At 50.9% G+C, this 26,928-nt stretch overlaps 11 protein-coding genes across 11 annotated transcripts; 7 read left to right on the top strand and 4 right to left on the bottom strand.

Annotated features, from left to right (window-relative positions):
- Nucleotides 1-526: 526 nt before the first annotated feature.
- EV422DRAFT_173848 (WD40-repeat-containing domain protein) lies at nt 527-2,547 on the top strand. The gene is made up of 3 exons (XM_053065107.1): nt 527-678; nt 776-975; nt 1,054-2,547. Exons 1-3 carry the CDS (start codon nt 665-667, stop codon nt 2,175-2,177), a joined length of 1,338 nt encoding a protein of 445 aa, XP_052923565.1. The 5' UTR covers nt 527-664; the 3' UTR covers nt 2,178-2,547.
- A 1-nt stretch (nt 2,548) lies between these two features.
- EV422DRAFT_173672 (muts domain V-domain-containing protein) lies at nt 2,549-7,262 on the top strand. Its single transcript, XM_053065104.1, has 27 exons — nt 2,549-2,713; nt 2,793-2,842; nt 2,903-2,938; nt 3,079-3,163; nt 3,226-3,371; nt 3,436-3,546; nt 3,607-3,696; nt 3,755-3,878; nt 3,936-4,190; nt 4,252-4,365; nt 4,437-4,498; nt 4,562-4,636; nt 4,699-4,815; nt 4,875-4,989; nt 5,048-5,103; nt 5,176-5,265; nt 5,326-5,497; nt 5,579-5,642; nt 5,702-5,763; nt 5,828-5,920; nt 5,985-6,049; nt 6,119-6,378; nt 6,445-6,599; nt 6,660-6,727; nt 6,790-6,835; nt 6,902-6,951; nt 7,024-7,262. The coding sequence occupies exons 1-27, from the start codon at nt 2,677-2,679 to the stop codon at nt 7,177-7,179; spliced, it is 2,754 nt and encodes a 917-aa protein (XP_052923564.1). The 5' UTR covers nt 2,549-2,676; the 3' UTR covers nt 7,180-7,262.
- Nucleotides 7,263-7,369: 107 nt separating this feature from the next.
- Nucleotides 7,370-9,047, top strand: EV422DRAFT_559569 (uncharacterized protein). Its single transcript, XM_053071937.1, has 8 exons — nt 7,370-7,546; nt 7,613-7,639; nt 7,725-7,810; nt 7,868-7,977; nt 8,040-8,209; nt 8,272-8,342; nt 8,404-8,512; nt 8,571-9,047. The coding sequence occupies exons 1-8, from the start codon at nt 7,438-7,440 to the stop codon at nt 8,873-8,875; spliced, it is 987 nt and encodes a 328-aa protein (XP_052923563.1). The 5' UTR covers nt 7,370-7,437; the 3' UTR covers nt 8,876-9,047.
- Nucleotides 9,048-10,116: 1,069 nt separating this feature from the next.
- Nucleotides 10,117-11,895, bottom strand: EV422DRAFT_498765 (nitrogen permease regulator of amino acid transport activity 3-domain-containing protein; the record flags this gene model as incomplete). The annotated part of the gene is made up of 4 exons (XM_053068043.1): nt 10,117-10,298; nt 10,367-10,557; nt 10,623-10,772; nt 10,835-11,895. The coding sequence occupies 4 exons, from the start codon at nt 11,893-11,895 to the stop codon at nt 10,117-10,119; spliced, it is 1,584 nt and encodes a 527-aa protein (XP_052923562.1).
- A 424-nt stretch (nt 11,896-12,319) lies between these two features.
- EV422DRAFT_173677 (DAHP synthetase) lies at nt 12,320-14,314 on the top strand. The gene is made up of 5 exons (XM_053065105.1): nt 12,320-12,603; nt 12,685-12,783; nt 12,851-13,562; nt 13,628-13,967; nt 14,033-14,314. The coding sequence occupies exons 1-5, from the start codon at nt 12,418-12,420 to the stop codon at nt 14,115-14,117; spliced, it is 1,422 nt and encodes a 473-aa protein (XP_052923561.1). The 5' UTR covers nt 12,320-12,417; the 3' UTR covers nt 14,118-14,314.
- A 1-nt stretch (nt 14,315) lies between these two features.
- EV422DRAFT_173830 (Cullin repeat-like-containing domain protein) lies at nt 14,316-17,992 on the top strand. Its single transcript, XM_053065106.1, has 16 exons — nt 14,316-14,603; nt 14,680-14,737; nt 14,813-14,878; nt 15,041-15,140; nt 15,215-15,299; nt 15,363-15,477; nt 15,546-15,648; nt 15,720-15,988; nt 16,055-16,279; nt 16,354-16,449; nt 16,538-16,600; nt 16,668-16,736; nt 16,822-17,066; nt 17,130-17,235; nt 17,313-17,446; nt 17,514-17,992. Exons 1-16 carry the CDS (start codon nt 14,587-14,589, stop codon nt 17,614-17,616), a joined length of 1,854 nt encoding a protein of 617 aa, XP_052923560.1. The 5' UTR covers nt 14,316-14,586; the 3' UTR covers nt 17,617-17,992.
- EV422DRAFT_537645 (peroxisomal biogenesis factor 11-domain-containing protein) lies at nt 17,687-19,419 on the bottom strand. The gene has a single exon (XM_053070930.1). The coding sequence runs from the start codon at nt 19,225-19,227 to the stop codon at nt 17,803-17,805; it is 1,425 nt and encodes a 474-aa protein (XP_052923559.1). The 5' UTR covers nt 19,228-19,419; the 3' UTR covers nt 17,687-17,802.
- Nucleotides 19,420-19,701: 282 nt separating this feature from the next.
- Nucleotides 19,702-21,567, top strand: EV422DRAFT_537644 (3-deoxy-7-phosphoheptulonate synthase). Its single transcript, XM_053070929.1, has 4 exons — nt 19,702-20,269; nt 20,335-20,594; nt 20,669-20,923; nt 20,985-21,567. The coding sequence occupies exons 1-4, from the start codon at nt 20,166-20,168 to the stop codon at nt 21,521-21,523; spliced, it is 1,158 nt and encodes a 385-aa protein (XP_052923558.1). The 5' UTR covers nt 19,702-20,165; the 3' UTR covers nt 21,524-21,567.
- Nucleotides 21,568-22,981, bottom strand: EV422DRAFT_537640 (gamma-secretase subunit Aph-1). Its single transcript, XM_053070928.1, has 6 exons — nt 22,712-22,981; nt 22,490-22,633; nt 22,342-22,415; nt 22,146-22,271; nt 21,948-22,075; nt 21,568-21,879 (listed from the first exon to the last, which is right to left on the bottom strand). Exons 1-6 carry the CDS (start codon nt 22,822-22,824, stop codon nt 21,769-21,771), a joined length of 696 nt encoding a protein of 231 aa, XP_052923557.1. The 5' UTR covers nt 22,825-22,981; the 3' UTR covers nt 21,568-21,768.
- Nucleotides 22,982-23,008: 27 nt separating this feature from the next.
- On the top strand, nt 23,009-24,092 carry EV422DRAFT_173328 (histone-fold-containing protein). Its single transcript, XM_053065102.1, has 6 exons — nt 23,009-23,210; nt 23,273-23,362; nt 23,445-23,471; nt 23,550-23,617; nt 23,694-23,762; nt 23,832-24,092. The coding sequence occupies exons 1-6, from the start codon at nt 23,150-23,152 to the stop codon at nt 23,967-23,969; spliced, it is 453 nt and encodes a 150-aa protein (XP_052923556.1). The 5' UTR covers nt 23,009-23,149; the 3' UTR covers nt 23,970-24,092.
- A 122-nt stretch (nt 24,093-24,214) lies between these two features.
- Nucleotides 24,215-25,950, bottom strand: EV422DRAFT_569648 (uncharacterized protein; the record flags this gene model as incomplete). Its single annotated transcript, XM_053072788.1, has 8 exons — nt 24,215-24,588; nt 24,654-24,769; nt 24,839-25,048; nt 25,108-25,216; nt 25,282-25,440; nt 25,508-25,547; nt 25,608-25,665; nt 25,745-25,950. The coding sequence occupies 8 exons, from the start codon at nt 25,948-25,950 to the stop codon at nt 24,215-24,217; spliced, it is 1,272 nt and encodes a 423-aa protein (XP_052923555.1).
- Between the last annotated feature and the right edge of the window lie 978 nt (nt 25,951-26,928).

Raw genomic sequence — 26,928 nt, 5'->3', positions numbered from 1 at the left:
AACAGGTCAACCATGACGACCTCGTTTATGCCACCACCGCCAGTTCAGACTTGATTGCCGAGGCCGACTCCAATTTACGTGCAATCACCTATATCTCTGAGCGATTGAAACGAACCAACATCAAGATCAATTTTGGGAAAGTCTGCGGGATGGCGTCAAACAACGTGGCCACGTTGATTGTCGGAACCAACTTTGATCAGAAAGCACCCGCCGCATTCAAAGAGGACGGTGCCAGTTGGGAGCCGCTGACCCTTTTGCTGCAAATGCATCCCTCAGTTCCGGTCAGGAGATTCTGATGCTTATGCAGCTCATCAGGGGCCAGATGCAGGTTGCGTCGTTGTCCAGATCCAAACGGTTGGTTTTCGAAGATTGTCATTTCTGCCGTCATTTTACGGGGGCAGTACTGTTATATATATAGATGGACGCGTCAACTTGGAGCGGAATCTCGACCAGGAAATCGGAACCCCGGTTCCCGGCGCGGGCTCAGATTAGAAAGGCTCAGCCTGCTCGAATACTGTATTCAACCCAATAATTGCACATTACTGTACAGTATTTTACTCATCGGTGGACTCGGGGAAGAATTTATCGACAACGCCCTGCATCCGTTCAAACGTTCCGTAGCCTTAGTAGTGGCGGTTGTCTTAGTCGACGGCAAAAGCACGTCATGTTCTTCAGCAGGTAACGTCACTAGTCGTGTTTTCCATAATGTGGCGTGGGAAGGTTGAATTGTGAACTTACGAGCTCCCTGTGTATGTATATTTCTCTCGCGTGGCAGGCTTTTCAACAAACGTTCGGGGGACACTCTGAAAGTCGATGTTCCGAAGCATGACGAGAGAACCGCTCGTGATAGACGTGGCATTGGCACCGGCGCGGAAGATTCGACTGAGCATTCACGAGGGGAACCTCTATCAGCAGCCTCGAAAAGATACAGCATAACAGACTCGGCCACGGCGATGGATGACGTTAAGCGAATAGGTTAGGGGGAGGGGAATCGATGGCAGTCATCTCGTGCAATTCAGACTGACGTTTTCCATCTCGTTGAATTCGTCACAGACTTCTTATTGGAGCTACCTTACGAGCTCGCCGTGAACATAGCTGCACATGTTCGGGATCTCAGGTCGGTGATCAAGATGGCCCAAGTTTCACGCCGCTGGGCGAAGGTTGTGCAAGATAACGACGTATGGAGAGCGACCTATGCAACAACATACCCCTTGCCCTCCTCTTTCTTCCCGAAAGCTGCGCCGTCGTCTGTCACATCTCCGGTATCACCTAGCTCTCCCTCGTCCCGATATCGAAATTGGAAAAGCTTGTATCAGCAGCGGCTCAAACTCAACGACAACTGGCGTCAAGGCGTGGTGAAAGTCGACTACCTGAGCGGACATACAGACGCCGTGTACTGCATTCAGTTCGATAGAGATTTACTACTGTCGGGCTCGCGCGACCGCACCCTCAAGTTCTGGGATCTCCCATCCCGCCAGTGTGTCAGAAGTATGAATGGTCACTCGGGCTCTGTTTTGTGCCTGCAATTCGACGATCGCTACATCGTCACAGGGTCTTCTGATCACACCATTGTCGTGTGGGATATCAACACTCGTTCAGAACTGCATGTTTTGGACGGGCACTCCGCCGCAGTACTAGATGTTCGCTTCAACCAGGACATTGTTGTTTCATGTTCGAAGGACTGCAAAATCAAAATCTGGAACATCCACACCGGGAAACTCATTCGCACTCTTGAGGGACATCATGCGGCAGTTAACGCGGTGCATTTGCATGACGGTTTGATCGCATCTGCCTCGGGTGACTGCGTCATCAAGTTGTGGGATGTGGCAACTGGCCGATGCCTTCGAGAGTTTGGCGGACACACGCGTGGCCTCGCTTGTGTGCAGTTCGACGGCACATATCTCGTCAGCGGTTCCAACGACTTTACGATCAATATATGGAATGCGCGGACAGGCGAGTGCCTACGAAAACTGGAGGGTCATACTGACCTGGTCAGGACCCTCTGCTTCGACCGGAAACGGATCGTGAGCGGGTCTTACGATCAGACGATAAAAGTGTGGGATTTCGAGACCGGCAAGCAGTTACTGGAGTTGAAAGGCGCCCACAGTAGCTGGGTCTTCCATGTTCAAATGGACGCCACAAAGATCATCAGTTCCAGCCAGGTAGGTTTGCCTTAATTCGTCAACATTTAGTACATTGCATACTGACTTTCTCTACGCGCCCCTCTATGTTCCCGCTATTACAGGATAAGAAGATCGTCATCTGGGACTTTGCATCGGACATTCCAAACGCTGTTGATTTTGTCTAGGGTTACATAGTCTTCCCGGCGATATGCTTCATCGCGTTCGGACTTCCCTGGTGGGGAATAGGTGCTTAGGTTATATCCCTCCCCTTACCTACACCTTGTTCTCCTTCCGCCGAGGTTAAGCCCGCTCTGCCCTTATATGTGTTCCGTGTTTGCCTATCTTTCTCTTCACTGTGCTTTCTTTTTTGGAATTCAATTGTTCCGTCGTACGCGGTCGCGGTTGGTTTGTCATGATCAACATGTGAGCCACAGGGCAAAGGTGTCGGACACCTCGGACACGCAACTCCAACAACTCCCTGCAGAGTTCCGCCTGAGCAGCTGAGCTCCAAACATTGAAACGACATTTGCGTAACCATCCAGGACTGCAAAGCATGGCAGAGCGTAGCGATAGGCCCGACTTGTCTCTCGGTAAGTCCACTCCTTATTAATCACCTGCCTTGTGAGGTACAGGTTGGCAGGGAACTGATTGCGATCGTATGAATACTAGACAAACCGAGTGAGCAGGGTTTCATTACATTCTTCAAGGGCTTGCCGGAGGTATGGCCGCACTGCGCACGCCTCGGAAGAGTGCCCACTGACCTTTTTTTGGTTGCCCAGAAATCCGAAACCACAGTTCGTCTGTTCGAACGAAATGTATGCGTTTTGTTGTTGGGAGAAACGTGGCTTGCCCCTGAGCGCGCACCTCTGAAAGCTATTGCACGGAGAGCCGGATGTTCATATGGGATGACCAGACAACATCGGCTGGGATGCAATACTGAAGCCTGGGCTTGCAGGATTACTACAGCGTTCACGGCGAAGATGCGTTGTTTGTGGCACAGACCGTCTACAAGACATCGACCGTTATCAAATACCTTGGAGGTTTGTGGGAAGACCACGAAACATCATCGCATGCTTTCAGCTGAACTCTGATGCCTGGACAGATGAGCGAAAAGGCCTGCCCAGTTGCACGCTATCCAAACTGAATACCATCTCATTCCTGCGAGACATGCTTTTGCACAAGCTGTACCGCATCGAGATATGGAGCTCGGAGGGACGGAAAGGATCACAATGGCAGATCACCAAGCGAGTAAGCCCAGGAATGGCTTTCCGCGCTCAATGTGAAGCGATGGAGCTCATAGACTCTTCTATAGGCGTCACCGGGAAACCTCGTGGATGTAGAAGACATGCTCTTCACTGCAAGCGACGTGTCCACGTCTCCTGTCGTTCTTGCCTTGAAGCTGGAGACAAAAGGCGATCAACGGGTACGCAAACCTCACAACAAGCATACGGAACCTGCTGCCCTTAACATATTGTTTTTCCAGCTCGTAGGGGCTGCTTACACGGATGCCACCACGCAACGGCTCATCGGAGTAGCGGAATTCATCGACAATGACACGTTTTCGAACTTCGAGGTGTGAACATTGCAGCTCTCATAGTTCCCCGTTCGATCACTGATGATTGTGATATCAGTCTCTACTGATTCAGCTGAGTGTCAAAGAGTGCGTCCTTCCCGAAGACTCGCAGAACTATGAGCTTCGAAAGATCGAGGGCATATTGGATCGCTGTGGCATAGTAGTGACGTCCCGAAAGAAAGGTAGGGCAGTGCATGATGCATCCAAGGAGGCTTCTGTACTGAAACGATGGTCTACAGGCGACTTTCAAAGCAAAGATATCGAGCAGGATCTCGCCCGTCTCCTTGATGAGGACATGGCCATATCTGCACTTCCGGAGATGGAGTTGACGGTCGCCATGGGTTGTGTCGCATGCTTAATCAAGTACCTCGGTCTCTTAAGCGTGGAGACAAACTTCCACCAATATACCCTGCGTCTCTACGATCTCTCGCAATACATGAAGCTGGACGCAGCTGCCGTTAGAGCTTTGAACCTGATGCCGGGCCCACAAGATGGTACGCGGATGGTCCGTGAGGAGGTTTGACGGCCCATACCAACAGACCGCACTCAAATTAGGGTCGAATAAGAGCATGAGCTTATACGGCTTGCTCAACAAATGCAAAACGGCTCAAGGGTCAAGGTTGCTAGCGCAATGGCTGAAGCAACCACTCATGAGTCTACCTGAGATCCGTAAGTGGCACCATGATGTCCACGGAGTTTTATGAGGAATGAACTTTCACTCACCGGACGCCCTATTTCAGAGACGCGTCAGGATCTGGTGGAAGTATTCATCAACGATACCAGTATACGACAACAATTACAGGTGTGTTCAACCAACCGTCATAGCCATTATAGTGGATCACTCATCGGCCAATACTCTTCACAGGAAGAGAATCTCCGCAACTTCCCTGATCTCCACCGTCTGGCAAAGCGATTCCAACGCCAGAATGCTCATCTGCAGGTATTATATACTTTGCAAGCCAGTTGCGGGTGGGACATAGGTCTAACCTCTGATGCCGGCAGGATGTGGTCCGCGTTTATCAAGTGCTGATCAAACTTCCTGCTCTGCGGGATGCCCTCCAACGGTATACGGGTGACCACGAACAGCTCATCGAGGAGACGTTCGTCAGCAAGCTGAACGTAAGGATACGGTGCCACTGACGCGGCTTGAGATGGAAATTTAAATGGCTCTGGTTTAGGAATATATGGAGCATCTCAAGAATTTGGAGGAGCTTGTCGAAACGACCATAGACCTGGCGGCCATCGAGCACCATGACTTCCGAATCAAGGCAGATTTTGACCAAACATTGCAAGGTATGCAGGAAGACTGCCACAGGAGAGGATGGATCTCTCACCATTCTTGCTCATGCAGAGGTCCGCGCACAAATGGATACGACGTTTGAGCGGTTGGAACCAGAAGCTATGAAGGTGGGTAACGACGTGTCATCGACCTTTGTCTCATGTGAATCGCAGCAGCTCAGACATTTACAACTCGCACAGGCTGCCGATGACTTGGATATCGAATACGAGAAAAAGCTGAAGTTCGAGAAGAATGCTCAGTATGGCCACATCATGCGATTAAGTAGAAAGGTATGTAGTCTTCCCAGCTGCTCTCTAGACCCGGTCCTTCAACAAGTATTTGCTTTCCAGGACGCCGCCATTATCAGGAATAAACGCGAATACATTGAATTGGCGACAAGAAAGGATGGAGTATACTTTACCACGTCAACACTGCGACGACTATCAGAGGAATACGCACAGCTTTCTGCAGAGTATGAAAGCACACAATCTAAACTCGTCAAAGAGGTCATTGAGATCACAGGTACGACATGCCCTTTTGGATGTGGACTTATTCGAAAACGGGCTCGTCGGATTGCTCAACAGACAGGTCCGGTTTCCATAGGATCTTACTTCCCGGTCCTTGAACTACTCAACCAAAGCATTGCGGTGTTGGATGTGCTCGTCAGGTGTGGAAGCTTGTCAGTAATGGGAAAGCTTAGAATCATACTCAGAATCTATCGTTCAGTTTCGCCCATGTTGCGATACATGCCCCGGTTCCATACGTGCGACCTGTTCTGACGAAAAAGGGTGTGTTGCGTGCTTCCCACTATGTCCGCGAAGATGGAAGTGGTCTAACCGGAGGACACTTTAGGGGAGGGCGATGTTCATTTGAAAGCCGCACGCCACCCTTGCTTGGAGATGCAAGATGTGGCATTCATCGATAATGATACAGAAATGCTCAGAGGTACGCAGCCGGATTTCCGGCAGCCCTGTGAGTCACGTACTAAGGGATTCCGGACATGCGATAGAATCGAGCTCATTCCACATCATCACGGGGCCAAACATGGGCGGAAAGTCAACTTACATCCGACAGGTGAGAGTCAAGTTTACGATGCAACTTCTTTCAATATCCGTTACATATTGTACTAAACACCACGGCTAGATTGGGATGATCGCCTTGATGGGACAAGTAGGATGCTTCGTACCATGCCGTGCAGCAAACCTATGCATATTCGACTCCATCCTTGCTCGGGTTGGAGCTGGTGATAGCACGCTGAAAGGTGTATCGACGTTTATGGCGGAAATGCTGGAAACTTCCGCCATTTTGAAAGCCGCGACACCAGATTCTTTGATCATCATTGATGAGCTTGGACGAGGAACAAGTACCTACGACGGCTTTGGGTTGGCCTGGGCGATATCGGAGTAAGTACCGTAGGGTATATCGTTTACGGCCTTCGAATGCTCATCAGCCATCTTCCTTTCCTCTAGGTACATTGCAACAAATCTGCAAAGCTTCACACTATTCGCGACGCATTTCCACGAGCTGACAGCTTTGTATGAAAAGGTGCCAACAGTGCGGAACCTTCATGTAGCGGCCCTCAGGGAAGAAAGAGGCATTACTCTGCTGTACAAAGTCAGAGATGGTACGAATGATTCCTTGCAGACCCTGCAAACGGTCATTGCTCATCGCCTCTATTTCTCAGGCGCTTGCGATCAAAGTTTCGGAATCCATGTTGCCGAGCTAGCAAGTTTCCCAGATTCCGTCGTGAAGGTATGTTGAACTATTCATGACTTCGGATCCTTCCGCGACGAATGCTAATGGAAATGTCTCAGATGGCCAAGCGAAAAGCGGCTGAATTGGAGGACTTCGAGACGAATGGTAAGTACGTTCTCGATTGAAAAGCAAAGCTTTTGCCTGGATGTAATGTACGATTGTTCGGAAAAGGTGATGTGATCACAAAACGAGCCTGGAAAAGCAGTGAACAGGAAATACAGGTATCGTCGACACTAGATACTCCTTAATACGGCTTATTTGAAGATACCACTAAGGCGATGGCTTTTATTCAGGATGGAGAAGCGCTGATTGATCGGTTCCTCGATGAGTTTGCAAAAGTACCACTCGACTCGGACTCAGCGATACAGGGATTGCAACGTATTCGGGAGAGCTTTGCGACCGATATAGACAATTCACCGTTCGTCAAGGAGATCCTCACGGACTTGTAGTATAGCTAGAACCTACAAGTTCCGACAGCTATAGTATATATATGGAGACAGTGCCTATCTCCGAATATAGGCAGCTTTGTATATAGATTCCAATCTCGTAACCGGATGGTTTTTAGCGAAATCGCGCTGTCGAATTCTGTCATTCCAGTCCCGCCACAAATCTAAATGCACCAACGCCGCCTTCCTTCCTTTCTCTTCCAAGATCTACACGCCGCGAAAAACCATACACATAGTTACGCATCGGAGTTCGACGCCAATATGACTGAGCTCGGCAGTAAGTTTGGGAGGCCGGACCTCGATCGCATTGGCATTTTCAGCGAGGCGCCGTACATATCAATCGGGGACCGCTACATCTCAAACAAAAATGGTGAGTCTCCTTAATGTGCCACATCTTTCGATTTTCTCTGGCGACATCGCTCACGGTACACTATAGGGTCGTCACTTTCCGAGCGCAATAAAGGTTGGCATTCATGCTTTCCTTTGATTATATATTTGCCTGTAGAGCATCGTACTGTGCGCACTGAAAAGTTTGATTCCTTGCCCAGGGAAGCAGTTCTTGACAAACCCAGGGAAGAGGGGTCACGACACGAAAGATGTTTATTTTGTAAAAGACTCAATACGTCTTTTTGAGGTGTGGCTTCATGTAGCAAGATTTTTTCAGTGTTGTTTCCTCAACTTCGTCCACTAGAACGAATCGTACACCGACCCTGTGTCCCTGAGGCGCAGATGGAGGATCCAAGCAAAGGAGAAAAACATCGTGCCAAACCCCTTCCGCCCGTCTAACGTTCCCCCGACACCGTAAGCTCCAGATTGATAAGAAGAACCAGCTGCGGATCCTGATCACGGTGTTCTTGACTTAGATCCGGGAAAGGGTCTTTCTATGGAACGTTCGCTCAGCAGTGGCCCATAGAGCGAAAGAATGAAGGCAGCATTCCCTCGTTCACAGCTACACGGGAATCCGCGAGAGGATTACCGCCAAAAAAGAACTTCCTGACGAACCCCCCAAAGAAGGGAACTGGCTATGGATACCGTAAGTGGCACTCCAGCGGCCCGCTTGAACGAAAGATATCTGAGACTCGGAAATCCTTCTAGCCAACGTCACGATTGGGACCGCGCACGAATATATTGGGGATGCTTACAATGCGGCGGAAATGGGAAACAGGGTGCGTTGGTACATACGAGTGAAGGTCTCTTTTGTGAGACTGACAACACTCTTTTCAACAGAAAGATCATGCGGAACACAAGAAAAGGGTCGTTGGAGAACGTCCCTTTGTTAGCAGTGGACATCACATGGATTTTTTCAACAATTTTGTATCGCTCGATACAACTGACGGTGAGGCAGCGGATGGAGAATACATCTTTGCCCAGGCTCTAATCTGGTCTCATTGCAGGCGCAAAAGCCCCACCCAAACCAACCTCCGCCAAAAGAACTATCAAGCAGCCCAACGTTCCTTTCAAACCATCGTCGTACCCAGGATACACGATCAATAAGTATCCATCGGCCGAGGAACCAGGCAAGGCTTCGGAACCAACTCATCCGAAAGGCCCGACGCTCATTTTCCGACCTGGCGGGGTACCGAAAACGTACCCTATCCGGTCTATCGTCGAGACCAATATTCCGCTCGCTCCACCGCCATGGATTAGAGCCGAGGCTGAGGCCGTTAAAGCGATGACAACATCGTTGAAGGCTAGCTAGATAGATTATAGGAGAAGAGCGCAGAATAGGACGTTCTTTCAGATGTAGTACTTTCTTCCACAGCTTCTTATCATTTCCTGACATTCCCGCTATGGAGGTTCGCCAGGGGGCATATCACTACCCTACAAGTACCCGGGTTACACTATCAATAGTATCCATCGGCCGAGGAACCAGGCAATAACTATCCGCACCCATGTCTGGTTTTCTCCACGTTGAGGTGGGCGCTTTCATAACTCCGTCTTTCACATTTCTCCAGTGATTTATAAACAGAAGAGTATAGTAATTCATAAACAGCGAGCCCCAGAGCCCCTTTTCTATCTTAGACATGGGTGCGGATAACAATCTCGGGTGGGTGCCGTTAATATTTCCCTACATCACAAGTATCGGTGAGACAGCGTCGCGCCGGCACTCACAAACCCCGGTCATGCGCCCCTGCCTCCAGCACTATCCCTCGTGTCGAACGCTAGACAGGCGGTCCGAGATCCGAGCACCCTTCCGCCTCAGTGCTGTTTTTACTGTTTACCCACGTAGTAGATCTCAGCGTCCGTGGGCCGACCATACTTTGCCAGTGGGCAGAGTAGTTGTCAGACCACTACCAGCCCGCATTTCTAACGCCGTAGCGTTCACCCGCCGGGCCTTCGTGTACATTGAACGTCCTTCGACTCCGTCCTGCTCGGAGCTTTGGTTCGGAGCTTAACCTCGCGAGTGGGATCTGACGGTAAGCCGCGATAGTCCATCGAGAATAGACCCTGGGTGCTCGAAAACGATTTGCTTTTCCAACGGGCTTCTTCCGCCGCAATTCGCCAGCGGACATGCGGATTGTAAGACGCTGCAGCCGCGCCAAAAGCCGTCGGTAGGTCTCCCAGAGAAGCAATGCCATGAAAATTTCAGGAGGGGCAGGTATCCCAAGGAGAAACCCCCAAAGGAGTGATTGCATTTCCTTCGCCAGGAAATTGCCACCTTCGCCCACTAGGGTAATAACACGGTGATGATCGCCTCTCGAAACCGATTCAAGATATGCCGAAGATCCTTCCTGCTCAACAAAACGTATTATGAATTTGATCATTCACAGCCGCCGACTGCTCAACCTCAAATTTTGTCCGGGGACGCACCTCGGCATGGTCTCACGGAACGCAATCTCTTCGACATGATACTTTCCGCTGAAGTATGGCACCAACCTGTAAATGGGGTGTGTAGTGTCAGTACCAAGGTGGTCGTCCTGTCGTACGAGATGTATATGCTTACTTGAGGAAAGCAGAAGCTATGGCCTGGGGTTGCTCGTAGGCAATGCGGTTTATCCATTCCCTTTCAACATCAGTCGCTTGGGCCGGGTCTGCAATGATGACGGGCGATGGAGTCTCATTTTCCCGCGAGGTGCCGACCAGCAATTTATTGTTAAATATATTGTACGGGATCATGAGATCTTGTAATGAGAAGGGTTCAGTCAGTCAGCGAACTCCGGCATTGCTCCGCCCAGGAGGGCAGACTTACATATGTACATGTGGAGTTGCTCTACGAGGTTATGTCGCAACAGGTACGTTAGGATCTCGAGGTATAAGGTCCGCAACTCTTTCTGCGGTATAGTGGTGGAAAATGGTCGGATGCTTGTCAAATTGGCCAAGATGGACGGGAGATTGACGGACGGGAAACGGTTGTTGAAATCTCCAGAGAGTTCATGTATGCTGCGAGAAGTGCATGGTCAGCACCAGTATGCATTGGTTGGATCAGACACCTCCGTTTACCGTACCGGTTGAGATCAGCGTTGGGCGGGACCACATAGACATTGCGCACGCCGACAACATGAATGATTTTCGCCTTTTGCCAATGGACCAAGTGAGCAGCTAATCGATAGACTTGGGAAAGAGAGCAATCCAAGGTAGCCTGCAGTTGCTGGAAGCTGCAAAGCGAATTAGTTTGCTTGCAAGAACTTCAATTCGATTATCTATCACATGGCCGCACCATTGAGTTGGTGTGACAACTTGAATCAGTTCCGCAAGCAATGGCAGTGGATCAACCGGTAATGCTTGCAGGACTTCTTCAGGATCGTACAGTAGCAGGATAGCATGGTATGGCCGGAGAACTGGGTACCCTGAGCTCCCTTCGTCCTCCAACCCAACGCGAGACTCTAGGCGTTGCGGCGCAAGCATGCAGGGCTTGGTATGCTTTGGCAAATGGAGGGATAAATCAACGGAGGAATTGATAACAACGTGTGCCGCAGAGTCTCGCACTATTGAGTCGTATATATCGGCTAGGCAACGGGCCAGAGAGCACTCGGAGAGTATACGATCGATGATATCGCTCAGGTGCACGCGATCTGATGTCTTATTTTGAGCATCGTCCTTGATAGAAAGAATCAATTCCGTCTCCTTTCGAATGTAGCCTCGCTTGAGTTGCTCGTACTTGAGGGCGGCTGTGACCTTGGATATGACGTGGGTGTACATTTCATCTACCGCCATCTGTTCGCCACTGGTTTGCATCGCAAAGACCAGATTGAACATTGATAATTGAGGTGCGGATGCAGACAACCCGGCGGAGGATATTGCATCTGCCGACGACTTCACGGAGGGGTTCGAGGCGGCTTTCTCAAATGGCGGAGATATCCCATCGTGATACTGATGCAGCTCATTGTCCCAATGCGAGGACGGCGTTCTAATACCCGCCTCCTGAGCATTCAACCTCTTCTTTTGTATCATCCGAGCGAAACGATGACCAGTTCCCGGGCGGTCCGCATGCAGGAGTGTTGGATGTCCCACAAAGGTCACATCATCGACTGTCAACTGGAACTGTCGGTCGCACAAAGCCACTTTTGGGGACAGTACATCCGAAAGGAAGTGGGTTTCAAAGCCAAGAAACTTCTCGCTCTCCTGTTGACGGAGAGGAGTGCCATCTCCAAGCTGTCCAACTCGATTTCCACTGCGCGTCCTCGAAAGCCTTGGCTTTGGCTCTGCAGGATAGTTGAAAACCAGCTGATGACCACGGCTGGAATAGCAAATCAACAGAATGCCGAGGAAAGGACTCATTCGACGCCCGTTGAAATCCAGTCCTGTAGAACGGTCAGTCTACGAGACAACCCCCCCAAGTCTGGAATTTCCTTCGAAACTCGATAAAAGCCTCCACTTTGGTACAGAGTCTGCGTCCGCCCAGAAAGTTCTAAGTCGCACACTTCTAAATATGGAGTAAGTAAGCTCAAGGGAGTTTTTCAACGCTAAGCGCCGTTGGGGTTGTCACAGACTTACTGCGAAGCGTTGGAATGACCTTGACTTGCTGCCAGATCGGCAGATCGTTGTCGATTGAGAATTTCGACAAGAATGACATTTCCGTCGGTTCACGATGATTCGAATGACTCGGAGCAGGGGGGCCGTTCACATGCGGATGGCCCATACTCGGTGGCGCGCATATGCAGAGAAGTCACCGGCTGACTATTGGCGTCCGCTCGATGTCGCGTAAAAACGTGCGCGAGCTTGAAGAGCAGAAAGCCCAAAAAGAGTCGGCAGAAAGGTTCCCCAACACACATTTCACTATCAGGACCAGACGCATTCAAAATGACGAGCAGCAGCCCCGCAAAGATGTCGAACGGCACACCCGCCAAAGCAAGTGCAGAAGGATGGTCCCCGGAATCGTGGAAGGCCAAGAAGGTCTTGCAGGACGTCGCGTACGACAGCCCCGAGGAAGTGGAAAAGGTTCTGGCCAAACTCAGCCACCTTCCGCCTTTGGTGAGCTCGCAAGAGGTATGCGTTGGGTGTGTGGAATCAATTGCAAGGCGAAGTGGTCGTTATTCAACTATCTAAGTACTCATATCGTATATCCAGGTTGATAAGCTGAGGCAGCAGCTCGCGGAGGTAGCCGAAAACAAGCGCTTCCTATTGCAAGGGGGAGACTGTGCAGAACTGTTCGATTATTGCTCGCAGGTAAGGGTAGCTAGCCTGCCTTCAGGGAGAGGCCTCATTTGCTCACTCAGCCGCCATTTGGTCTCAGAACCCAATCGAGAACAAATTGAAGGTCCTACTACAAATGTCGCTGATCTTGGTTTGGGGTGGACGCACTGCTGTGACGCGGATAGCGCGAATGGGCGGGCAATATGCCAAACCTCGGTCAAAGCCCACGGAGATGATCAATGGCGTGGAATACAACGCTTTCCGAGGAGACAATGTGAACGGGATTGATCTTGCAGACCGCAGGCCTGATCCGCAGCGGCTGCTGGGCGCGTACTTCCATTCGGCCGCGACGATGAACTATGTTCGCGCTCTGCTCTCCAGCGGATTCGCGGATTTACATCACCCAGAAGTCTGGAATCTTGATTCCTGGAACTTCTCTCATGTCGAGAACCCGGCTGTGAGAGCAGAGTACCAAGCGATCGTCAACAGACTGCAGGACTCTCTGGACTTTATGAGGACTATTGGCGCTGATGATGCTTCGAAGGAGGCTATCAAAACGGTTGATTTATTCATGTCTCACGAGGGATTGTTGCTCGACTACGAGACACAATTGACACGAAAGGTCGGCGAGAAGCACTACAACCTCGGAACCCATTACCTTTGGATTGGGGACCGTACGAGACAGCTTGACGGAGGACATGTCGAATACTTCCGTGGGTTACAAAATCCAATCGGCGTGAAAGTTGGTCCTTCCATGAAGCCAGAGGAGCTCGGTCCTTTACTTAATATCTTGGATCCTAACTGTGAACCAGGTACGCGATGGACTGCTATTCGAAACCTTTCCAGGGTGGGAGCATTGATATGTGCTGTTCCATAGGCAAAGTCACCTTGATCACACGGTACGGCCACGACAAGGTTGCATTGTACCTTCCAGCGCACATCAAGGCCGTGCAAGCAACGAGGCACAAGGTGGTTTGGTGCTGCGATCCCATGCATGGAAACACGGAATCCACCGCATCCGGATTGAAAACCCGCCGCTTTGACCATATCGTGGAGGAATTAAGTAAAGCTTTTCGCGTGCACAAGGAGTGTAACTCGATACTTGGCGGAGTTCATTTCGAATTGACGGGCGATGCTGTGACGGAGACGATTGGCGGTTCCATGAACCTACTGGAAGAGGACCTGAGCAAGAACTACCAGACTTTCTGCGATCCAAGGTAAGGGGTGACTTGTTTGGAAGCTTATGAGCTGAGTAACTGATTATCCTTCTTGCGTCGTATAGGCTAAACTACGAACAGTCACTGGATATTGCGTTCATGATTGCGAAATACTATGTGTCCGAGCGCAGTCCACTCAAGAACTTGTGATTAGTTTACACACATCCTCTACCACTCTTCTCTCGCATTCCGGCCTCATCCCCAGAGACCGCACTCCATAGCTCCGCAGTTACCTTACCTTAGTGTCTCGCGAACACTTTCTGTATCTTGAACATTGTAAATTATCTCAGTACTTCGCATCTTTCTTACCTACTTCCTGAGTGCTATGTTGGATGTGGATGACGTCGCGTCGTTCCTGCTTGACTTGCTGCTTATGGACCTTGACATACTTTTGATCTTCTCGCTTTCGGCATGGCGGGACGAGGGGAGGAGAGACGCCGGGAATGAAAAGCTGGTTCTTGCATTGACGGAAGGAAGGTCGGAACAGTCGGACGCTTTCAGACGCGTGAATCATCACATCACGTCACAGCGGAAAACAGCCTGCTACGTAGATATCTGAATATTCCCACGGACTTTTTTCCTGGAAAGCTTACTTATCTCTGAATGAAAGCATACCAACATGGTCTACCTCGAGAGGTACGAGTCGTTATCCGTGTCAGGATAGGCATATCAACTCTGGTAGCGCCTTGTAGCTGATTGATGTTTTTATCAGTATGCATGTGGATGCCCAGGTGGAGCGCCGGCGAGAGCTGGAGCGGAAGCTACATAAGGTGAGATACCAGCTTGAAGTCATTGACTACATACCACCGGACGGCATTGAAACTCACCGAAAATGAGCAAGTTAGGATATGGAGGAGCTGGAAGTTTTGGAGGAAAGTTTGGCAAAGACGAACATCTTGACGAACAAGATTGTAAGTGGCGTTTGGGGGTTCTGCGGGGAAAGGATCAGGAGTTCGACGAGAGAGATGGATGAAGGCGGAGATGGCTGGGGGCTTTGGGCAGATCGCCGCTGGGAAGGCACCTTCTCGAGACATTGGGACTGTAGCTATATATCATTAACATGTGTCCCACAGGAGTCGATGCTCAGCTCCTTCGATCTGCGGCTTGGCAGATTAGAGACCTCAATTCTGCCTATCCACCGCTCCACCCAAAAGCTGACGATGTTTCATGATCGTACGTCGCACCATCATATCCCAGCCATTTGAGCGAGTTGGCTCACGGTCAGCTCCGCTGGTTGCTCCCCACAGACATCAAAGCCGCTCTCGATCAAGTACAAACCGTGATTGACTACTATGACATGGGCAGCACTGAAGAGGCATTCATTGCCAAAGGGTCAGCCCTCACTTTATGAAACGAGAGACCACATCAGCGTCAATAACCTCTTGGCACTTGCAGACCGCAGGAATCCGACATGAAACCTTTCTTGAAATCGGTGGAATCCCTCAAGGAAGCATTGGTCTACCTCCAGCGGACAAAGTACAAGGCATCTGAACGTGCCATCAACTCCTTGGTGAGTGCCATAAATGTTTCATGGTTCACCGGCTGGGCATAATAGTGGTGACACCTCCGACCTGGTAGAAATACACTTTGACGAAAGCCCTTGGATTGCTGAACAACGTGTTCCGCAAGTGGTTGACTGCCGCAAGTCCTCCAATCGATATTGGAAACTACCTTGACAAAGGTATGTGGTTTGTGCAGGGCCACTCCTCCGATGCATTTGCCCTGAAGTTCTTCCGCCTGCAATGCCAACAGACATCCCACACATTCCCGACGAACCATTCCGCAACCTCCTCGCCCTTTCCCTCGAGCTCCAGACCTCCAGCATCGGCGATCTAAGCTTCCCTCCCGTGTACCTCAAAATCTACGAGGAAGTGCGATCAAACTACCTCGTAAAGTCATTACAAGGTCTGGCATCTGCTACACGCGAAAGCGAGCTGAAAAGCGCGCAAGCCAAGACTGCGTATGAGAGGGGGACGTCGCCTATGGTTGCGTATACGAAAGCGTTGTTGAAGATGATGCAGGTCGGAGCACGTATATCGATGGTCGTAACTGCACCAGAGCTCATGATATGTGATCTTCCGACGCAGGCAGAACGGGGGCTCACAAACAAGATGCTTCCCAAAACAAACGCGCCCACCTCCTTCCAAGCGACCATCACGCCTGCAGTGGACATTTTTGTGGAGATCGGGGAGTCCATCTGCAGCCGCGTGAAGAAGCAGGTCGCGCGAAGGGAGTATCGGGATGTGTTCATGCTCATTGATGTTGGCGAGGGGCTGATACGGGGGATGAGGGAGTATGATGGAGTCATGGCGGTAAGTCGAGTCTACTCTCTGGCTGGAGATACGGTTAAAGGGAATTTAAAACCATTGGTATTACCGCTTCACAGTATGCTGGGGCAAAAGGCTTGGAGATCAGCGACCTGTCGAGCAATGGGAAGAGCATTACCATACAATGTTTGGCGCAGCTCTACGAGGATACCAAGGTATGCCAACCGACATCGATGTAGTTTGATCCTTCATCATTTGATATCTTATTGAAGGAGGGGCCCTCTAACCTTCTCTCATCTGCAGAGCGATAATAGCAAGGGATCATCGCTGTCGCTTGATGGAACCGTCCATGAGCTTACGAGCACAGTATGTAGATGTTTGATGTTCTTGCTTTCGCTGCATGACTCGAATGCTCATCTCACACACACCGCAGGCGCTCAACACTCTCCGGCGTTTGGTCGAGTACCATTCCGCGGTGGACAAGCTTATAGCCGATGGAGCTGTGAGTTCACTGCGGTCAAGAGATTGTTGATGACATTTGACCACAGTGTGGCTGACCACCCTCCTGTTCTCTCCCGCCACCCCAGAACCCTATGGGCGCAACAGCCTTCTCAACCATCGCGCAAGACGTCCTCACCGCGCTAACCGTCAACCTCGACCAAAAAGCCAAAACCTACAAAAAACCCACTCTCGCCGCCATCTTCCTGCTCAACAACTATCACTACATGGTCAAACACGTGCGCGCCAGCGGGCTGGCAGAGCTTGTGGGGAATGAGGAGGTAGGGAGGCTGGAGAAGGCTAGCCAGAAGGGGAGGCAGGGGTACAGGGATAGGTATGGGCGTGGATGGGAAGTTGGCATCGAGGATCGTGGGCTGACCGGCACATGCCGCTGTAGTTGGACATCTGTAATCGAGGCCATCAACGACAAAGGACAAGGGGTAGCACCAGGCGCCAAAACACTGACGAAGGCACAAAAACATATCGTCAAAGACCAGTTCAAGGTGTGTAGCATGTTTGATGTTGGCCAGTTGCTGATGGCAAAAGCCCTGATCATGTGAAATCCGCCCCGGCACTTTAGAACTTCAACACCGAATTTGAGGAGGTGACTCGCACACAGAAAACATATTCCGTGCCTGATGCAGACCTGCGCGTCGCCATCATCAAAGACGTGAAAGCGATTCTGTGCCCTTTCTACAAGCAATTTTATGAAAAGTACGGAGGCTGGGGTCATCGATTGGAAGTACTACACGCTCAATCTTCATCATCTTCCCTGTTTCAGACATGCTACCCTTGACTTTTCGAAGAACCCTGAGAAGTATGTCAAGTACACGCCGCAGACGCTCGAGGCCGCCATCGAGAAGCTCTTTGAGCCGGGGCAGTGATACCGGATGGCCAGACAGGATGGTCAGAGGGGAGAAGGGGATGGTCTTATTGTATCTAAATGAGCCATTGTGTCTGATGAAAATGATTTTATCGCAAACTTCTATGATGACATCCAAAACTGCTATCTAAGCAAAGCATATCGTACGGTGAAGACTCAAAGAGAACCAGTCCACAAAGCTACCGTGCTATCGATGCTTGACCCACACCTTATAGGTCCCCAACAGCGCCGAAGTCAATCCCGACAACGCCTGCCATCCATCGCTCAATCCCCGCTCACCCAACTGGAACACGTCTACCGTACAGAAGGTGAAATCGGCTACCAACTTCACTAGCGATATTCTGTGCATGTACTGCTTGTTCAGAAGCTCTGTTCGCTTTTTGTCTAGAACGCCAATATCGTCCACGTCCCCGTCTGCTTTGACGTACTGTCGTTGTGCGTCCAGCACCTTCTTGCTGAGCACTCTGCCGGCTTGGATGTTCTCATAGAGGTCGAAGAAGATGGTGACGTACCACAGGCGATCTGAGAGTATTGTCGCTCGATTATAAAGCGGCTTTTCGATGAGGCCTAGCTTGCCTGCGACGACCACATCGTCCGCCCACCCGTTGACGATGCCGACGATGGCGTTGAACATGGATAGATTGTGGCGTAGTCGCTCATTTGGCGTCATTTTCACCAAATCGGCAGCTGACGTTTTGTTCAGGTCGATCAGCTCGTCAAGCGAGTTCAGCCAGTAGAGCAGGCGGATGATTTTACGTGCTGTCGAGAAGTTCGAGACGATTTTCGATGCTCTCGCGTGCATCGCCGGTTGCTTCTTTGCCGTCAGCAGTTCTGCCCACATGGCTGCTTTTAGTCCGTATTGAATGACTTTCATGACTTTGTCGCGGCCATCGGTGAGCAGTAACATGCGCCGCAGTATCAGGACTTGAACTAATGGGTCCATTTTCAGCTGTTTCCGGGGCGCGGAAGCAATCACAGTGGAAGGGGTCGAAACGGGAACTTTCGAAGGTTGTGCTACTCGCCGTGATGGAGAATGCGCTGAAATTGTTTTTGACGGAGCGGTCTTCGATATTCCGTTCGTCAGCGTTCCATTCCGCGCTCCATTCACCTCCTTCAATTCGTTCGCCGCCCCGCTTTTAGCAACTTCCGCCCAAGAAGTCTTCCTTTGCCGCAACTCCTGCTCGGCCGCAACGTCAGGCGCGCCGTTGATGGGAACTGCAGTGCTTCCCATTATCGGTGAATCGCTGGATTTGGATTTCGTAGCTGTGCTAATACTACTGTTGCTCCTCACTCTTCCGCGGGTGTCGGCCAAAGCACTTGCTTTTGGCGATTGCGGAGTTGAGCTGGTATAAGATGAAGAGCCGCTCGGTGACCTTATGGGCCCACTGTTGTTGTTTATTCTAGAACTGTGCGAGTGGATGCCAAGGAGAAGGCTGGGATTTGAGCCGCTGAGCCGTGGCGTCAAGGCTGGGAAAGAAGAACTACGAAAAGCCGAAACAGGAAGAGAAGCTTGATGCTGAAGGCGTTCTTTTGGACCACTCGGTGGGAGAATGGAAGCTGATGTATTCGAAAGCGTAGTGACAGGAGGCGAGTGTTGCGAGATTATATCCATCCCAAACCGCGAGGCAAAGAAACTCGGAGGAGAGGAGACCGCGGTGAGGAGCCTAGATGCCCGTTTCGAAGGGACGACGGTGACGGCACTGAAGGTTCGCTATCGACAAAGACTGTCCGTTGGCGGTTGCGATGTTGCTGTTGCCGCGAACGATGAACAGAACGAAGGTTGTCAACAGGACGGGAAGGATCGATGGGCTCGATGGGCGACAAGCAGGACTAGGATTATGCAGGATCGTACGATCCACCGACAAAAAGGCTGTCTCTCCTTCTAATCGAATTCAATGATCGTTTCACAAGGCAGAGAGACGCGTCGGGCGACACTGACTTAATCTCGAGGGGAGACAGCCTTTTGTCCACTGACTGTACAGTCATGGTTAGGGTTATACCATACGTGGGTATAGGGGCACGTTTCCATTCTCCACCACACGCGCAAATCCCAATGACATTCTATTATGACATGCATTGCGTGAGTCACGAAAAATGTCATTTTCCTTGCTGCAATCGCCTCAGATTGCACATCTCCTCGCGTCGAAGGAGGCCTCGCAAATTCCCACGCGTTGTGGCTGAGCGTCGCTGCCCTCGCAATCCCCGCATTGCCTGCAACCACACAACATCCCTCGGGAAAGCGGTATACTGTATGTATATAACTGGCCCCGCTTGCCATCCCCCAGAAACTGTCCTAGAAAACCACCCAAACAGAGGCAGAAGAATATAACGATTTTTTCAACCAACGGAGAGATCACTGCAAATTTCACTGCAAATTTCAACAACCGTTGGAACTCTGCCCTCTTCGTGATTTTCAAAGTCCGGCGATTCTCGCAGTCCCATTCAACCCAAGGTTCAGCTCCCGAATGCGGACGCTTTGTCGTCTCACAATTATCGTCTCACTAAACGAAGCCATTCATTCTTCAGCCGCCATCGATCACACAGCCGAGAATGACAAACATGGCCAAAGAAAGACCTGCACTTGCCTCCACGCGAAGGGACTCCCATGCCCTTAATGATCTCGATGACCGTAGGATCGCGGACATTAAGCCTCTGTACGTTCCTCCCGTGTGCTTCGAAGTGCGTAGGACTCGGATTGATTGACACGGCAATATCCTAGGATTCCACCTCAACTCCTGTTCGAAGACTTTCCTCTTTCAGACTCCGCTGCCATCACTGTGGCGCGAGGGCGTATGGAAGCCGAGGAATGTGTCAAGGGAGAATCCGACAAGCTTCTATGTGTTGTGGGACCATGTAGCATCCACGATGTCAAGGCTGCGAAGGAATATGGACAATTGCTGAAAGCTTACGCTGACACCGCCCGCGATGATCTGGTCATCATCATGCGGGTGTACTTTGAGAAGCCGCGGACAACAGTTGGTATGCTTGAATGATGGAACATAACACTGTCGCTTAGCGAAGAGTTCCGCGAAGCTCACTCGGAATCTTAACAGGTTGGAAAGGTCTGATCAATGACCCCACGATGACCGGAGACTTTGCTATCAACAAAGGATTGAAGTTGGCCCGTGGTTTACTCCTGCATTTGAACGAAATCGGCATCCCAACCGGATCGGAGTTTCTGGATACCCTCACGCCCCAGTACGTCGGGGATCTGGCAGCGTGGGGAGCAATCGGCGCGAGGACGACGGAATCCCAGGTTCACCGAGAGCTTGCGTCCGGGCTCTCTGTGCCCGTCGGCTTCAAGAATGGTGAGTGGCACGCCACTGTTGCTTCTCCCAGATGCCATAGCTTACGTAGCTTTCCATTCAGGAACGGATGGCAACGTCAGCATCGCGTTGGACGCAATCCGGGCCGCCTCTTCCGGACACCATTTCCTGTCGGTAACGAAACAGGGTCTCAGCGCCATTGTTGCCACAACTGGCAACGACAGCTGCCACGTGATTCTCCGTGGTGGAAATGACGGCCCGAACTACTCCGCGGATCACATTCGCAAGTTCCGGGCCCAAGTCGAGAAGGCTGGATTGCAACCACGCTTCATGATTGACTGCTCGCATGGTAACTCTCAAAAAGACCACAAGCGACAAGGCGAGGTAGCGAGATCGGTTGCGGAGCAGCTCTCCTCCACCGGCCCTGACTCCACAGCGGACAACATCATCGGAGTCATGATCGAGTCGCATTTGAAAGAAGGACGACAGAACATCCCTGCCGATGGTCCCGCGAAATTAGAGTACGGTGTATCTGTGACTGATGCCTGCATAGCCTGGGATCAGACCGTGCAAGTGCTGAACACCCTCCGAGACGGCGTACAGAAGCGGAGACGGAACAGGAAGGAGTCGTCGGCACGCTGATTCCCTCAAACCTTAGCTTAGTCATGTCTTCACTCTAGATCCATCTTGTATCCTTATTCCGCATTTTGAAACATATGTATTTGTTGCCTTCCGCTCTATCACTGTCGGCTGTGATGCGGTACTTCATAGTCCGTGAGCGAATGCATCGCCCGAACATGCTGCCAATCAAAGTCCACATGCTTTCATTGCAATGTCCAGCGTCATAACCGTATCAAGGCCCTCGGATCTGCACCTCTACCCCGCCATCACCAATTGATGGTGCGTACCACCAAACTCGTAGCAATGACGAGTAACACTATACACAAGGCGATGGATATAAGGCAGCCGTTGTGTACATCTGAAGGAATCAGTAGCGTCTACAAGAAATGGTATACATTAGGCTCGATGTCTTACGTGCCGTTTGAGGCAGCTCGCTGAACGTTACCCCATAAGACGCGGCATAATGCGAGAACAAAACAAACGCGAATGGTAGCCATCGTTGTTTATACCATCCTTCGAAGGCGATCATGTTCCATGCCGTATGTAGGAATATGAACAGGTTGGTCGTCACCGCTGGAGCGGGGTGTACTGTTAGCATGCTCTGCAGGGTACCGTAGCAGAATGGCACCGTCCGACAACATACCACCAATGAAGAACACATCCGCCCCCGGACAAGAGCTGCACGGCAGGATGGCCGGCCCGCTCGACTCGGCCAGCTGAGTTAGATACAACGTCAAGCCGCTCATTAGTCCAAACCCCAACCCCGTGGCTACATCGAAGACTGCGGTTAGACATCTCCTCCCCGCGCAAGAGCTCCAATCCCATCGTCCATATCGTACCAAAAGCATGCCTGGTCCGATTAAATCTCGAGTCCGGTGTCCTCGACGTGCTGTTCAGCCCGGGCTCTGCCTTGCTTTAGGAAGCAGTGAACGGTCAGCCGGCGTCCATCGCAGTAACCTCCACAATGCATGACGGGTGTCCACAGACCTCATCATGATGAAAAACAGGTATCGCCATATCTCCTGCCAGGTCACCGAGACGAATATCGTCGCCGCCGGCACATCCTGCATGGCCTTGATGAGGTACCAAAACACCGAGGAGATCAGGATGGATACCAGCCAGAAGAATGCGCTGCATACGCAACCGAAGAAGAACAATGCTCAATTCAAATGTATCCGCCCACTCAAAAGAGACTGGTGAGACTCATACCTGGTCATGAGCAACAGCACCAGCTGGGCGTTCTTCGCAATGTACAGGAAGAACACGGCTAGCGCCGGCCCGTAGGCGGTGAAGCCGTTGCCGAAGAAGCTAATGAGAGTCATATCGACATTGTTCTATATGTCTATTTACAGGGCGAAGGGGACTTGTTAGCCCAGTGAGAAAGCCGAAAAGGCATGCATGTGGACATGTGTGTGCGCATGTGCATGCCGCCAATGCCAGACCTGATGCCAGACCGACGTGCCAGACCTGGTGCCAGACATCCTGAACGCGTTCTCCCTGGAAGCCTCCAAACCTCTTAAACGTTTTTAGTGCATTCCCATGGCAAGAATCGCATGCCCTCGAGCGCTCAGACAGTGAAACTGGACCCAAGTCACCAAACAGTGCCACCCCCCACCCTCCCCCCACCGGATAAACCACACACACGCAATGGACGACGACTACGATGTAGGCACCGGCGCCGCCGACGAGGAGCTCTCATTACCGAAAGGTTTGCCACTTGAGTACGTATTCCGTTCGTTTGGCCAAACACTTACCATGTATGCTTTCTAGCGACCGTCACGAAACTGATCCATGAAATGATGCCTCCGGATGTTGTTTGTGCGAAGGAGACGAGGGATCTGATTGCGGACTGCTGTGTTGGTGGGTTGAAGCAATTGGCGGTTATGTGCACTACACGTTGCGTGGAAGGAATCTTACTGTGTAACCCCTGCCTGGTTTTTAGAGTTCATACACCTGATATCTTCAGAAGGTGAGAAGGAGTTGTTTGATGCTGGGAAGATGGTGTTTACAGGGATAAAGGCTGAACGTGGAAAACGTATGCGTCCAGCCAACGAACAATGTGAGAAAGAGAACAAGAAAACCATCGCGGGCGAGCATGTGATCAAAGCATTACAAGTGAGGAACTCTTGGCATCTCAGCGGATTGGTGCGAGCGCATGCGGGGAACGGCATACTGAACATTTTGGGGATAGGAACTAGGATTCGGGAGCTATGTACCAGAAGTGCAAGAAGCATTTGACGAACATAACAAGTCAACGAAGGTATGACCTAGTGTTTTCCATGTGAACGACCAGTGCGGATATGCTTATCTGTCTCTGCATATCTTGTAGGAGCGAATCAAAGGATCACAGAAGAAGGAATCGAAACACACCGACGAGGAGTTGGCAGAGATGCAGGCCGCCCTATTCGCGCAGGCAAGGGCACGGATGAACTCGAGAGATATCTCGGCAGAGGGCGGCTCGGGGTGATTTTCTGGATACCAAGTGTATCGGGCTTCGATCATCTATTGAGCTGCCATGTAGAAACAATTTTGAAACTGTGTCACTACTTAATCACTCATCTTTCGCTTATGACTAACTAATAACCTTGATTACGAATGAGGTACTATCTACGCCGAGGGACTAATGTCACTTAGGAGCGAGGGGCGGAAGTTGAGCGCTATGTACAGAATGACGGCAACGTAGCCAAAAGTAGAGCGAGGGCGGCGAGTTCACTACTTTAGGAGGATACCTCTTCTCCCATTCGCCAGCGGTCCTTGTAACGGTACACCGCCTTGCACCTTCTTGTATCCCGCCTCAAGGGCGAGTTTCCAAAGTTTCCTGAGCGTCATCACCCACAGCCCACCCGCGAACACGATCATCGCACTAAAGACCACCCAGAAGCTGTCGACCGAGGTCTCCAAACCATTGGGCATGTTCATTCCGAAAAGCCCGGCTACCAATGTCGGGAAGGCCAGGCATGCCATACTCAGATTGGCCATCAACTCGAAGTGAAGCAGCTGATTCCGCCGTGCCGCGAGAACGATGTTGATGATTTCCTGCGTGCCGGCAATGTTCTGGGCGAGTTGCCTTGTGGCGGCGCCCATGTCTATGAGCAGATCAGGTAAAGTCAGTGGCTATGTCGAATGTGCTTTTCAACTGTTATAAATGTACCGTCTGCAGCGTTGAGGTAGTGCTCCATAAGAAGTTCGGCTTCCATATGATCCTCAATTGCACGCGGTTTACTAGCTGCTTTGTCCGTCAGGTACAAAGCTGCCAAATCTTCATCTCTGCAAACATTGTTCGCGTCGGTAAGTTGCGATGAAAACATCTCGTCCCATCCAAAACTCGAACCCTACACATTCAAAATCGCGCTGATAGCCTCCCGGACGGCATTAATCTTCGCAGAGGATTCGTCCAGCTTTCGTCGGCTTATCAGCAAGCCTTTCAACTCCTTTTCGTCAATGCGGTTGTCTAGTTCTGCCAAAGTCTGATTTACGCGCGAAAACAGCTTCTTCTGCTCCGCATGTAACGTCGCCATGGTGTTAAGGAGGATTGTTTCTAGTGCGCTGTGTGAAATGATTAGCCACACTATCTCGCTGATTCGAAGGAAGTGATGGTAAGTTACCGGAATTCGTAGGTCCCCGAATCAAATTTCAGTTTCATGCTAAGCTCGTGTAGGAACAACTCAGAATAGTTTTCCGATCCTGGTGCGTCGACCAAGATCACCATATCCGCTGTCAAGGAAAGAGGTGAGCAAACATTCTTCGTGCTATCCGCATGCGCCGGGGTGCATCTATACCCTTTATCAGGGCCTTGATATGTAGCAGGTTGATCAAAATCGATCTGTCGCGGACCAGGATCGCAGCACTCTTTCCGGCAGAATATACCGAGTCCATCTTTCGCATATCTCGAGGCTGCAGGCCATGCTGTTCGCAAATCTTTAACTTGGAGAATTCACCTGCACGTCCATCAATGCGGTCAGAAACGAGCCGTGTACGCCTAATGCCGTAGTGATCACAGTGCACCTTCAACGGGGTCGCCGTAGTCGCCATTGCTATCGAATATCTAAGGAACACATCAACACGACTTTACATCTGCAAGCTAAGCACGGACAAATTGACGTACAATGGCTTTCAGCTTCACGGTCTTCTTAGTTCCAGGAACTGGAGTCTTCACGGGAGTGCTATCCAAGGACGTGTCGATAAGCAAGCCATCCTCCAGCAAAAATATGACTGTTCCTTCCGGTGGAAATACCAACGCACGGCGCATCCTTCATCGTAGTCATATCCTCATAAGCAAACGCCGCCGACTCTTCTGCAACGTCAGGCCCAGGTACGTCCCACCCTAACGACACCGCCGGCGTGTTCGAATGTTCTTCGGAAAGAGTTTCCTGGGTACTTCGCGTTTTCGGGTCGTCCTTTTTCGATGTCGGTAAGCTGAAGAAAGTCTCCCTTCTTATTTGAGGCATCGGCAGGCTCAGTGGGAAGACACGAGGCCGAGCATGTATCGTTCCGAATAGCGGCGGCGCTATCGAATGTCGAAAGCATGGCTGCAGGACTCGCCCCCACAGTCGGCTGAGTGCCATTGTTGTTGCTCTGCACGCGACGCTGTAACTTGGACGGTTCTAAGTCCCAACTCGGTTGGGAAAGGATGCGATAACTTGAATAGTTCAACGGAAATTGGAGAACCGTTTGACCGCAAGGCAGTTGGGAAGTTTATGGGATTTGGGAGTCACGTCATCTCATTGATTTCGACACCGTGAATGTACCTGTCAGTTGGGATGTTCAACGCTTCCGATAATGAGTTCGACGCAGAGGAATCATATTTTGAATCCGTCGCTCTATCCCCCTCACCGCTATCTGGGCTTCCGGAGGGGCAAAATGTGCCTGTATTACCACTTCTTGTGCGAGCGCCGCCGGGCGAGTGCTTCTGGGCGTACGTCCTTGCATCGATCTTTGTGACATCGACTTGGACCGTAGGAGTGCGCGGGAGAGAAAGCCTGAGGTGAGCTTGAGGTGAGCGCGGGCAAGTGATAGACAAGCATGTTTTGTCCTAGCTTTCATCGCCACTAGTTCCTGGTCATCTCATCCATCTTTTTGCATCTTCTTGCATCGCCGTGTCTTGCATTGCAAAGCGACCGTCACGCCATTGGATGATCTCTTTTTGGCCGCTTTCATTTCAGCCGCGTCGACGGGGAGATGCTCCTTCGCACTAGTATATATAAAGAGCAAGTATTTGGAAATGTCATGGGACAAGTCCTTACTCTATCAAGGATGCACATGCGTGACGTCGTAAGATCTTGCATTTGCTGTCGGTTTACAGTTGTCATGAAAAAATGTGCCGTGCGGACTTATGCAAAACCGCAAACACAACCAGAGCGTCGCATGAAAGGGTGCAGGGGTCGTGTGGTTAGCATTGGTTGCAGAGTTTGACACCTGCCCTTGTA

This window comes from Fimicolochytrium jonesii (genome assembly GCF_025526975.1).
Source record: "Fimicolochytrium jonesii strain JEL569 chromosome Unknown EV422scaffold_21, whole genome shotgun sequence".
NCBI lineage: Eukaryota > Fungi > Chytridiomycota > Chytridiomycetes > Spizellomycetales > Powellomycetaceae > Fimicolochytrium > Fimicolochytrium jonesii.
This window is presented reverse-complemented; position numbering and strand designations above follow the sequence as displayed.